The 11,051-nt window shown below is 54.9% G+C and overlaps 1 protein-coding gene across 1 annotated transcript; it reads right to left on the bottom strand.

Annotated features, from left to right (window-relative positions):
• Positions 1-208: 208 nt before the first annotated feature.
• On the bottom strand, positions 209-8,114 carry SLC35C2 (solute carrier family 35 member C2). Its single transcript, XM_004370284.3, has 9 exons — positions 7,963-8,114; positions 7,274-7,424; positions 6,403-6,466; positions 5,586-5,658; positions 4,859-5,027; positions 4,655-4,738; positions 2,083-2,258; positions 751-880; positions 209-405 (listed from the first exon to the last, which is right to left on the bottom strand). Exons 1-9 carry the CDS (start codon positions 8,080-8,082, stop codon positions 275-277), a joined length of 1,098 nt encoding a protein of 365 aa, XP_004370341.1. The 5' UTR covers positions 8,083-8,114; the 3' UTR covers positions 209-274.
• Between the last annotated feature and the right edge of the window lie 2,937 nt (positions 8,115-11,051).

Genomic DNA, 11,051 nt, shown 5'->3' with positions numbered 1-11,051 from the left:
GCAACTACAGCAGAGATCGGGCCCAGCCCGGGCAGGTCCTGGACCACCTGGCTTGGGGCTCACCCCGTTTGGCCAAGTTCTACAGGGAAGCCCTGGGTCCCTCTAGCTCCACCACATGGTGACACACTGTCCCTGAGGCCCAGCCGAGCAACTCTCCACCCCAGGTTCCCAGCTGCCGTGAGGAGCCATCAGCCCAGCTGCCTGGCCGACTGTGAGCTGCAGCCCAGGCAGGAGGTGAGGGGGAAGCCTGCTTCCAGGGGCTCCCCCTGGCTGGTCACTGCTGCCCCTGGGCCACAAAGTACTGTTCCTCCTCGTTGTCCTCTTCGTCCTGCTGGCTGCTCCGGAGCAGCAGCTCCAGGTCGGGGCTGGAGCCCAGACCCTTCAAAGGTTTCTGGCCACCATCACCTTGGGATAGAGAGGTCGCAGTTACAGACCAATCATGGTTCTCTTGGTCTGCCCCGATTCAAGTGTGCTGAGGCACAAGGACCCACCCACCCCTCTCTGGAGTCGACCTGTCTTCCTGAAGAAGGTGGAGGCAGAACCACCAGGCACGCTCCCTGGGCTAGAGGCACGGCTAACACAGAGGTAGCTGAACTGTGGAGCGACCGGGCCGGACCACCGTGGGGCAGCCACAAGCCACCAGGCTTGCTCTTCCTGGCGAGGCCCAGGGATGGGGTGAGGGGAAGTCTGAGGTCACAGGGCGAGCACATATCATCAGAAAACCAGACTTCAGGAAGTGGCCACGGTTACCTCTGGTGTGCAGGGCTTTCAGCCCGACGTGCAGGGATATTCCAGAGAGGCAGAGGGCAAAGCCCAGCCAGTTCAGGAGGCTGATCTGGTCGCCCAGCAGATGTGCCGCCAGCAGCAGAGTGCAGACTTCCTGGGGCAGAGAAGCAGGAAGGGAATGTCATCACAGGAGGAGCTGGCTCCTGTGTAGGAGGGTGGGGGCACTGGGCACACTCAGAGGACAGGGCCAGACCCGCCAAACGCCCAGGGCCCAGGAGGCGCAGGCTGTTCTCAGTGCAAAGGAAGGTTCTGTGAGCTTGGAGGACCTGGTCTGTGTCACTTTCCTGCTGGTTTCCCTCTGTGTTACTGAAATGCAACAAACAAAAGGGGCTTTTCACAGAACTCTGTCAGGAATAGACGAGGCAACCCAGAGCCAGGGCTGGGAGCAGTGGGTCCGGCCCACAGCCGTCCCCCAAAGTAAGGAGAGCTGCCCTTCCATGGGCTCTGGCCCATGGCAGTGCACATTACACTGCCCTGCAGGCTACATACAGGTCACGTGGCTCTTCAGAAACAGTGACTGTCAACGGGACTAGTGAGACAATTCATTCCGAGAACCACAGCTTGTGCCTGACTCGCTTGGCTGGCAGCCAGAAGACCCTTGAGGACCTGCATTTCTGGTTTTAGGCAACGCTGCACTAGTCTTGGCGCCTGCCTAGTCAAGGAGAAAACCTCTCCACGACACTGAGCAGGTAAGGGTGAAGAGGTGATGGGGAGGGAAAGGGCAGAAGTGAGGAGGGGGAGGAAAGCGAGAGGGGAGAGAGGAAGAGGAGAGGCTGCTAGGTGGCAATAAAGGCAAAATGTGCAGATACATGGCAGTTGCACTGGTAATGTAACTACCCATTTCTGTACCCATGGCAGACATTGCTAATCAATCATGCATCTCTTTTATGCTGAGTCTGGATGGGGGCTTCTCAACCCATGGCTGCAAGCCACTGCTATATGATCAGAGTTGGCATTCAAGGAAATACGTAAATACATCCCAGGCCTAGTGGAGTCAGACCTGGCCTTGAATCCCAGCTCAGCCATTCTGAGCTGCGTATCCTTGGGTAGGCACAGCTTGTGGTGTCTGTTCCCCTCTGTGAAACGGGGGCGATCACCTCCACCTCACAGGCTGCTGTGAAGACTGCGGGGAGCATGGATGTGGGCATGGCACTCAGCTCAGTGTTTGGCACCAACTAGGCACCTCAGTTTCTTATCCACAGGGCCCTGGGATGCAGGAGCTGAACAGAAGCTGCTGAGAAACACCCTTCAGGGATGCCCTCTAAGACAGGACGGGGGTCGCCTCCAGGTCTGTACCTTAAAAATGCCAGCAATAGAGAGCGTGAGGCTGGAGGTTCGGGAGACCAGAAGGAACTCGGAGAAGCCCAAACCGAAGGCGAGAATCCCGCCAAGGAAGAGGCTCCCAAGAACCCGCAGAAGCAGTCCTGTGTCCTGGAAACGGAAGATTTTCTCAGATGTGGACAAATGGAGACCTGGAAACAACAGGGAGAGAGAGCAGGAGGCCAAGTCCTGGGTGTGCCTGCCTGGTGGCCTGGTCCAGGAAGAGGTGCCCCTGCCCTACCCACCAGCCAGATGAGGCCTGCCATCAACAGTGACCACTTCCTGTGCACCTGCTGACTGCAAGGCCTGAGAAGGTGGGTGGGAGGGAGACTAATCGCACACAGATGGCCTGAGACATGGGGAAACCGGGACGCGGTGACGGCTGCCAGAGAGCCCCAGGGCAGAACAAGGCAGCGGTCCTGATGGGGAGTGACAGGAGGGCTTGTGGAGTCTCTGGGCTTGAGCAGAGGTGGGTGGTTTTCTGCTCCACTGGACGGAACTTTCTACTGGTCTTTGGGGAGGGTGCGTGGGCGGTGGTGACCTCGTGCAGCCTTTACAGAGGTGACAACTAGGGGGCTGGAGAGAAACGGGGCAGTCCGTCAAGCGAGGACAGCCCAGCCATGCAGGAGTCCCTTGGTCTAAATTTCTGCTAGGCTACCTATAAACCAGGGACAAAACTCCATCCCTGCCAACTTCCACTGCTTTAATCCAGGCCTTGCCAGCACTGTGGGACCCAGGCTGGGTCTGTCCCCTCCCTGGACCTCAGTTTCCCCACTGATAACATGAGAAGGTTGGGGCTAGACCATTGTTCCTCAAATAGGCACCAGAATTTGATGAATAGTTCTCAAAAAGAAATAAACATATACATATATACATTCTTAGTTATCTAGTGCTGCTATAACAGACACAATTCAATCCTTAACATACGCACACATCTATAAACATCTGATAAAAGCTCTGGCCCCTTGCTCCAGAAACATGCGCGCGCGCGCTCGCGCACGCACGCACGCACACACGATTTAGCTTAGACTTTCAGAAGATTCACGGGCTCTCCAATGCTGTCCATCAGGGAGAACAACCCCTGGGGTGTCTCCCAGCAGGAGGGCTCTGACTCCCCACTGTATGGATGGTGTGTAAAGGTGAGCCCGGAACTAGGCACACGGAGAGGCCTCTGGTGGCCCAAGGCTGGAAGAGCACTTGCAGAATTTTGGAGGGAAGCACCAAAGAAATGCTGAGTGACAGCTCCCCTCAGGCACACAGGCGCATGATGTAGGACATCTTGTTTGGTGCTGGGCTCAGCGGTACTGCAAAGGCATCGGCAAATTGAAGGGGATTCGGGCAAGAGCGACATCAGTAATGAAGGCGCTTGGGGGGTTAATTTACCAGAAAAGATTAAAGGAGCTAAATCCATGCAGCTTTGCTAAGTGATGACTAATATGCTTTCGGACAAGGGTTTGCAGAGATGGGGAATGGTGTCAACACCCCAGAATGAAGGAAGTGTGCTGTGTTTGGTGCAACGGGGTACACTGAAGGAATGGGGACAGACTTTTAAAAGGAAAAAACGAGGCTGCAGAAGAGCAGTTTCCTAGACAACGGGCTGCGGAATAATTTTCTCAGGGAGGTTCGAGATGGTTCACTGCTTGAAACTTAAATGGGTGTGGGTCAGGCTTCTCTGTAATGACCCTGCAGACAGACAGGACTGGGCAGAAAGGATAACTGAGAGGGGACGAAGACTAATCCCTAAACATCGGAGGGTGGAAGGTGGGTCTGCATCTCTCAGCCTTGGCACCCTGCTGTCGCCCCCTCGCCTCTCCTCTCCTCTAGGAAGGGAAGATGAAGGCGGGACAACAGATGCCCACCTCCCCAGGCTCTTGTGCCCCAGCCCCACACCCAGCCCCAGACCCACACCCTCAGCCAATCCTGAAGGGCCTATACTCCCCAGAAGACATACTTGCTGTGACATGCCTCGAAAAGTCTAAGCCTGTTCCCACTTCTTGGGTGCCCGGCCCCCATCAGCCTGTCCAAGTCCTGTTCATCTTCCAGAACACTATCTGGGAAGCCTTTTTGTCTTGCCCTCCCCATCCATCATCCTGAAATAATTCACAACTCTCTGCTCCCTCTCAGAGGCCACAGAGCATAGTAAGAGGAGGGACTCTGGAGCCAGGCTGCTCAACCCAAATTCTAGCTCATTTACAAGCCAGGGAACCTTGGGCAAACTATCTTTACTTCTCTCGGCCTCGTTTCTTCCACCTGTAAAATGGGGGCAGTAATGGTACTGGCACATGAGGGTTTTTGTGAAGATTAAACAAGTTTGTATGTTTAAAACAATCAGAATACTCTAGAGTATCTTTGGGGCTCTGTAAACATTTGCTGCCACAATATTTTCTACGTAGCATTTATCATGCAGATCCTAGCCATTTTGTTCAAGTGTCTGCCAGCCCCACGCTGTGCCTGCTGCCTGGGAGGAAGGCCTGCGGCTTTGTGGGCTCAGAGCAGGGATCTGGATCTGTTGTACTGCAGTGTCCCTGAGGTGGATGCCCCAGCATACCTTCAAATACAGCAAAGAGAGGGAAGAGCCCCAAGAACATGAGCGGCTGCAGGTGGAACATGGTGTCAATGGGGTTCTGGAGTCCTGCAGGGTGGGGAGATGGGCAGACTGTCAGGGCTGGCCAGGTCGTTCTTGCTTCTCTTCTGCACACTGCAGCCTCCACCCTGCCCGGGCCCCTCTCTCTGGCACAGCAGTCGTGCTCACCGAGCTCAGCCTTCTGCAGGAGGATCTGGGTGAGGGTCCAACGAATGCCACCGATGAAGGAGGCCCCCAGCACCAAGGCGAAGCCCTCGACGTTGAACTGTGTGGACTTGTAGGTGAACATGAAGAGGCCCCCAGCGATGAGGAGGACTACCAGGACCAGTGCCGCTCGCTAACAGAAGAGAGAGAGGCTGCAACTAACTTGGGGGTCTCCAGGGCTAAGCGCTCATCATACCCAGAGCTTGGGAGTCAGCAGCCTTCCTGGCTGTCCCTGGAGCATGAAACCCTCCCACTGCCTCTTGCCCTGGGGGTCCGGGCCAGGCTCTTGTCCATCAAGGGCTGATATTCAGCCAAATATACTCAACAGCTCCACCTGCTGTAATACTGAAATGCTTTCCTACAACTGCCCTAGGACCCAAAGTGGCTCCCTCCCCTAGACCTAGTCAACAAAGGGTTAATGCCTCCAGCAACAGGGAGCCCCCAGAACCCTGCTCTACCTCATCCCCATCCTTGGATCCTTTCTTCTCGGGTCATACCCTGCCACGCCAGTTCTCAAATAGCCTGAATCTTGCCCCTGTGCCTAGGTCCCTTCTCCGAGAAGGGAACTGCTGCCCCCTGGGCTGGGCATGTCTCCTCTGTCACACACAGTGACAAGCCACTGCTCAGATGCCCTTTTTTGTTGGGAGCCTCTGCGGGGACAAGGGGGACAAGAGGGGAGCTGGGGCCTCACCAGCTCCTCCAGCTTGAAGACCAGGGAGAAGACCAGGATGAAGAGGACGGCTGAGGATTTGGTCATTGTGTACCTGGAAGGGAAAGTTACCCACGATGCACCATGGGAGCCCACAGCGCCGCCAGTGGGCCGGCAGAGAAGTTGGGGGAGGTCCCGGCTTCCCTGAGGAAGCAGTGCAACCTGGATACAAAAGGGTGGAGAAGCTGGCCTGAATCATCTGGGTTGATAAGTCAGTTTTTTTTTTTTTTGGATAAGTGACCTTTAATCAGAAGAAATCTCTGGCTGAAAGGCCTCTGATTATCGCCAGGGAGAAAAGGCTGCAGGTCTGACACTGAGCTCACGGAGGCCTATTATTTACCTACCCCTCTGTTGAGATCAGGCTCTGGGAAGAAGATCAGAGAAGAGGAGAAACAGAGAAGGTGGGGATTTTGCTGTCTGAAACAAAAAGCCAGAGATAAGAAATAACGATTCCGTGTGCCTCTATGGACCCACACGGGCTAATGCGGCTGTGAGCGTTGCATGCCAGTTTCTCTTCCCTGTGGCTTTTGCTGCCTTTCGGCCGCCGCAACTGTAACCACTGGATCTGAGTCCTCTGGCTTTCCCCTCCTGCCGGGCAGGCAGCACAGATCCCCTCTGCGCTGGGCTTACAGGAAGAGGCTGGTGATTTCCCAGGAGCTGCTGGGTGCCAGGGAGGAGCTGAGAGAGAAGGGCTGGTCCCAGAGAGCAGAGGAGTGGCTGGCCCTTCTGTGAAGCGCAGACAGCCAGTTGGACAGAGAGCGTGAGCCTGAGGGAGGTGGCGGGTGTGGCCGGTACTCACAGAGAGACGGTGATGTACAGGAAGCTCCAGTTGGACAGGCCCACATCAAGTGCCGTTGCCAGTGCTGTGGAGACAGGAGCCCCCACCAGACAGTGCGAGCACGGTTACCATCCAGTCAGGGTGGGCCGGGAAGGCTGTGCCGAGTGTCAAAGACTGCCTCTCCCCCACCTCTGGCCCTTTCTCTACAGCCCTTGGGACCTTCCTCTCTACCCAGTAACTAGAGGATTAACTCCTGGCCAAAAAGAAGGAGAGGGGCTCTGTACAGCATTAGGGCTAGAGCCCATTCTGACTGGTCTGATATTCTCCATATTCCCCAATGGCGTGTTATCTCATCACGTCAGCCTGGTGGCCTGAGGTGGAGACCGCTCAGCTCATTCCCCCACTTCCTCTCCCCGGCCCTGGGCTCTCGGCTTACTGACACACTTTCAGTTCCCTTTCAGACCTAAACCCCCTTTGCACACTGAGGTCTCCCCTTCCCAGGCTGCTCCTTTTTCGGGTCTCAGCACATGCTCTGGGGAATCCCCGACAGCACCCACCCCAGCCTGCGCTAGGCTCCCCTTCTAGCATGCCTCCTGGAGGGAGGGACGCAGCTTCAATCCCCACTGTGCCTCCAGCCTAGTGCCTGGCTCAGGCTGTCTGCTGACAGGGGAGCGGACTACAAGGCCACTGCCATGTTGGGGACTTTTCTGAAAGTGTGGGGGGCAGATGGGGATATGTAAGAAGCAGAAGTGAGATAGGGTAGGGCAGGCAGAGATAAGTGAGGAGGCCCAGAGTGGGAGGAGAAGGGTGGCTGAGCTTCAAGGCCAGGAAGGCTCTTGGCCTAGGGTTTTTCAAGCAATGCCTGCCCCCCGCCCCCCGCCAGGGCACACACCTGTGGGAGCCACTCTCCTGAGGTAGTCGGTCCAGCTGAGCACCACACGGGCCCTGTGGCTGGAGCACTGCACCAGTGCTCGGGACAGGGCGGAGAAGAGGAAGATCACAGCCAGGTGCAGCATCGTCATGAAGAGGGGGAAGTGGAAGCTCTGCATGGAGCCAAAGCACAGGACCAGCCTGGTCAGACGGCCGCCCCCAGCTCCCCACACCTGGCCTCTCTGTGGATGGTGCTTCTCGGTGCGTGAGCACTTTGCAGTGTGAGGGCCTTCCACCTGCAGTGCAATCACTTGGAATGTGAGATTATGGTCCCATTCTAGAGGTCGCACAGATCCCAGCTTGATGTTCTCTCCACTTCCGCTACCTGCTCCAGCTCCTCCCCACAGCCTATACCCAGGAATTAATAGTTATCCGGTGTGGGCTAATATAGCTGTACCATTACTAAAACACTGAAATACATCTATACCACCTGGTAAATAGCTGCTGCCACCGGAGCCACCTAAGCTTGCCTGCCCATCCCTCAGCACCACTCCCCAAGTTCCTGCGAGGCAGGCTTTGGGGGTCCTGGTCCACCCCTAGGTGTGGCTGGTTTCCAGGGGACTGGCTGGAGCCCAGGCCTCCCTGTGGTTAAATATCAGGAAGCTCCAGCAGCTTCCTCACCACCCCTGTGCCAGCCAGGCCTCCAGTTACCTTTGTCAGCCATTTGTTGTAGAAGGTGATGCCGATGGAGAAGCAGTAATAGAGGAGGACCAGCCCCAGGGTTAGCACTGCCTTCCACACAAAGGCCACGTCGAGGGCCCACCGCCCCATCCAGGGACGCCGAACGCCGGAGCTGGCTGGGTGAAGACGGCGCACAGGAGCCAGTGGAGCTGGGTCCCAACTCTCAGCAAGAGCACTTCCTGGCTAGAGCAGTTCTCTTCACTTCCATGATTCAGAAGGGTCAACGGCGCCCCAGGCAGGGTCCTCCCTTATGGGGCTGGTGGCCTGATCTTACCCCTTCCACAGTGAACTGGAATGCAGGGCTCACAGGGCTTCAGGTCAATGCTAGAAAAATGAAGAGGCAGCTCTGGTGACGTGGGCAGACCATGCCTCTCGACTCTGGAGCTCCACAGGAGCAGCGTCACCACAGGCACTCAGAGAGCTCTGAGCCATGTCCAGTCTTGTCCCCTCAAGCTGTTCTCCATGAAGTGCCACCAAAGTGACCTTTTAAAAACACAAGTCTGATCTTGTCAGACCACTGCTGAAGATTCTGGATGCCTTCCAGTGGTTTATGATATAGACCAAACCCTGCCTGTGGCTAACGAGGCCCAAACCAAGCCCTGCGCCTCTCCAGTCTCAGCTGAGTGGCTATCAGGGCCCTGGTCCCACTGGTCGCCTTTTTAGTTCCCCAAACACACCAGGCTCCTTCCTGCTGCCTGAGGGGACTGCATACCCTGCCCACCCTTCATTCTTTTCTCAGAGAACCCTACTTTCTTCAGCTCAAATGTTGCTTGGCCCCCAATGAATCCCCCTGAGCAACATGCTGCTCTCACGACCCCTCTATTTTTCCTTCACAGCACACGTGTCAGGTGTGACTGTCTGGGTAATGGCTGTACTCCCTGAGAGACTGTGAGCTCCTTGGGGACAGGGACCCCTGTGTCCCCACTGGTGTGTACAGACCTGGAATACCGCAGTTTTCCATAACCGTCTGACGACTTAAGGCACGAGGGCATGCACCTCATGATTTTCAGGGGACTGGTCTGGTCTGTAAAGGGTTAAAAATGAACCAAGAACCCAATACCTACCTTGCCCGCCTCTCACAACTACTCCAACAGAGACCACTGCCCTAGAGTCTTGCCAAACAATAGCTCCCTGCTTCCCTTCAACCCTGCCAACCTCAGTGAGAGCGTGGGGGTGCTCCGGCCCCATGTAACCACACTGGCTGCTTCATCTGTGTGTCCCCCCGTACCCCAGCTCCTCCTTTGAGACTCACTCTGCTGAAATGCCACTTCTCGAAGCCCTCCTAGAACTGTCTGATGAGACATAACCCCGAGCCTCCTTCGCCCCCAATCCTTTCTGAAAGGAGTAATTACATTCTGTCCTGTACTCTGGTACGTGTGTCGTCATTTTCCCTCCCCCAAGGTAAACTGAGAGCTGGCACAAGGCTCTGTCCAAAGGATGCCCTAGGGCTGAGGTTCTCTGCAGGGGAGCTTTGGCTACCAGTGGGGGTGCTTTGGGGGGACACTTCTGGTGTTTAGCAAGCGGGGACCATGAGCGGGCAGTCCCACATAACCAAGGATGGTTCTGCATCCTGTATGACTCTGACATTCATGTGGGTGAAAGATCAGCTTACAATGACCTGATCCTAGAACCCAATTCTCCTTTATATGTAAACACAAAGCCGTTTTCTATGTGGTTTTACTACACACTAAAATTTCCAATGTACCCACCACGTACACTGAGGGGAGACTGAACTGTTTTTGTCAGAACCGTACCAAGAGTTGTCATTCTGGGAAAACCACGTCATTGACAACAATGGCACTCGCGGTATTTGAGCTGCCAATCCATAGGGCTGTATCCGTCCACATTTGTGGCTATCACATCTCTGGTGACGCTACTCATAGCTCACGGCCATCGACTTCACTGTGACTTCTAGTATCACTGTGCTGAGGAACTTACATATTAAGCACATTTATTAACTACTTTTCATGTGTTTCTCTTTTATATATAGTTAAGACATCGTCATTTTTTAAAAAATTATGTGTAGGTAGTTTTTAATTAATCATAAATTTCACTTCAGGATGATAAGGGGAGTTGTTACAAAATATCTGTTATAAATAGAGTACTGTATCCAGTGGGTTGAGAACCACTGTGCACATGAAAGGAGCCCTGGTGGCCCAGTGGTTAAGCACTTGGCTGCTGGCTGAAAGGTCAGCAGTTCAAACCCACCAGCTGCTCCATGGGAGAAAGATGTGGCAGTCTGCTTCCGTAAAGATTACAGCCTTGGAAATCCTATGGGGCAGTTCTACTCTGGCCTACAGGGTCGCTATGAGTCGGAACTGATTCAACGGCAATGGGTGCTGCATGACCTAATGCAGTTCCACTGGTTTAAACGCCTTCTGTAAGCCAACACCTCGCAAATGTGTATCACTATCTCTGATCTCCCCTCAAGCCTCAGAAAGACATCCAACTTGTCCTCTTTGCTTGGATGTCTACTACTAGGATGTCACACTCCGTTTGTCCACAACAGAACCCCTGTCCCACACTCACCCTTCGTCCAAACCTGTGACTCTTCCTACTTCCCATTTCAGCTAGTGGCACCTCCATTCACCCAGAGGCTCAGGCCCAAACCTTGTTCTCACCCTTAAGTCCTCCGTCCCTCAGCCCACATTCAATCGACAAACAGTCAGCTCTACCTTCAAAAAATATTCCAAGTGTGGTCCACCACTACCACCTGAGCCAGACACCTTTCTCCCCCCAAACTACTGCATCGTCTTCTACATGTTCTCTCTGCTCCTGCTTGTACCGCCCACAGCCAGACGCCTGCTCACGTGGCTAGAGAGTGAGGACACAGCATTAAACCTACGCCGAACAGACCTCAGCGCCCACACTCTCGCCTCTACACCAGGGTTTCTTCACCCTAGCACTACTGACATTTTGGGTTGGATCAGTCTTTGTTGTGGGGGATATTCTGTCCACTGCAGGTTGCTTAGCAGCTTAGCTTCCCTGGCCTCTACCCACTAGCTGCAGTGGCACGCCCCGCCCCTCCAGTGTGACAACCCAACAGGTCTCCAGACATT

This window comes from Trichechus manatus, unplaced genomic scaffold, assembly GCF_000243295.1.
Source record: "Trichechus manatus latirostris isolate Lorelei unplaced genomic scaffold, TriManLat1.0 scaffold00008, whole genome shotgun sequence".
Taxonomy (NCBI): Eukaryota; Metazoa; Chordata; class Mammalia; order Sirenia; family Trichechidae; genus Trichechus; species Trichechus manatus.
Note: the sequence above shows the minus strand (reverse complement) of the source record. Positions and strands in the feature narration are given on the sequence as shown.

Coding starts and splice junctions, on each gene's coding strand:
- SLC35C2 (XM_004370284.3), bottom strand. CDS start 8,082: ATGGGGCGGTGGGCCCTCGACGTGGCCTTTGTGTGGAAGGCAGTGCTA. Junction 6,467..7,273: donor CAGGAGAGTGGCTCCCACAG/GTGTGTGCCCTG, acceptor CTGTCTCCACAG/CACTGGCAACGGCACTTGAT. Junction 881..2,082: donor CTATTGCTGGCATTTTTAAG/GTACAGACCTGG, acceptor TCTCTGCCCCAG/GAAGTCTGCACTCTGCTGCT.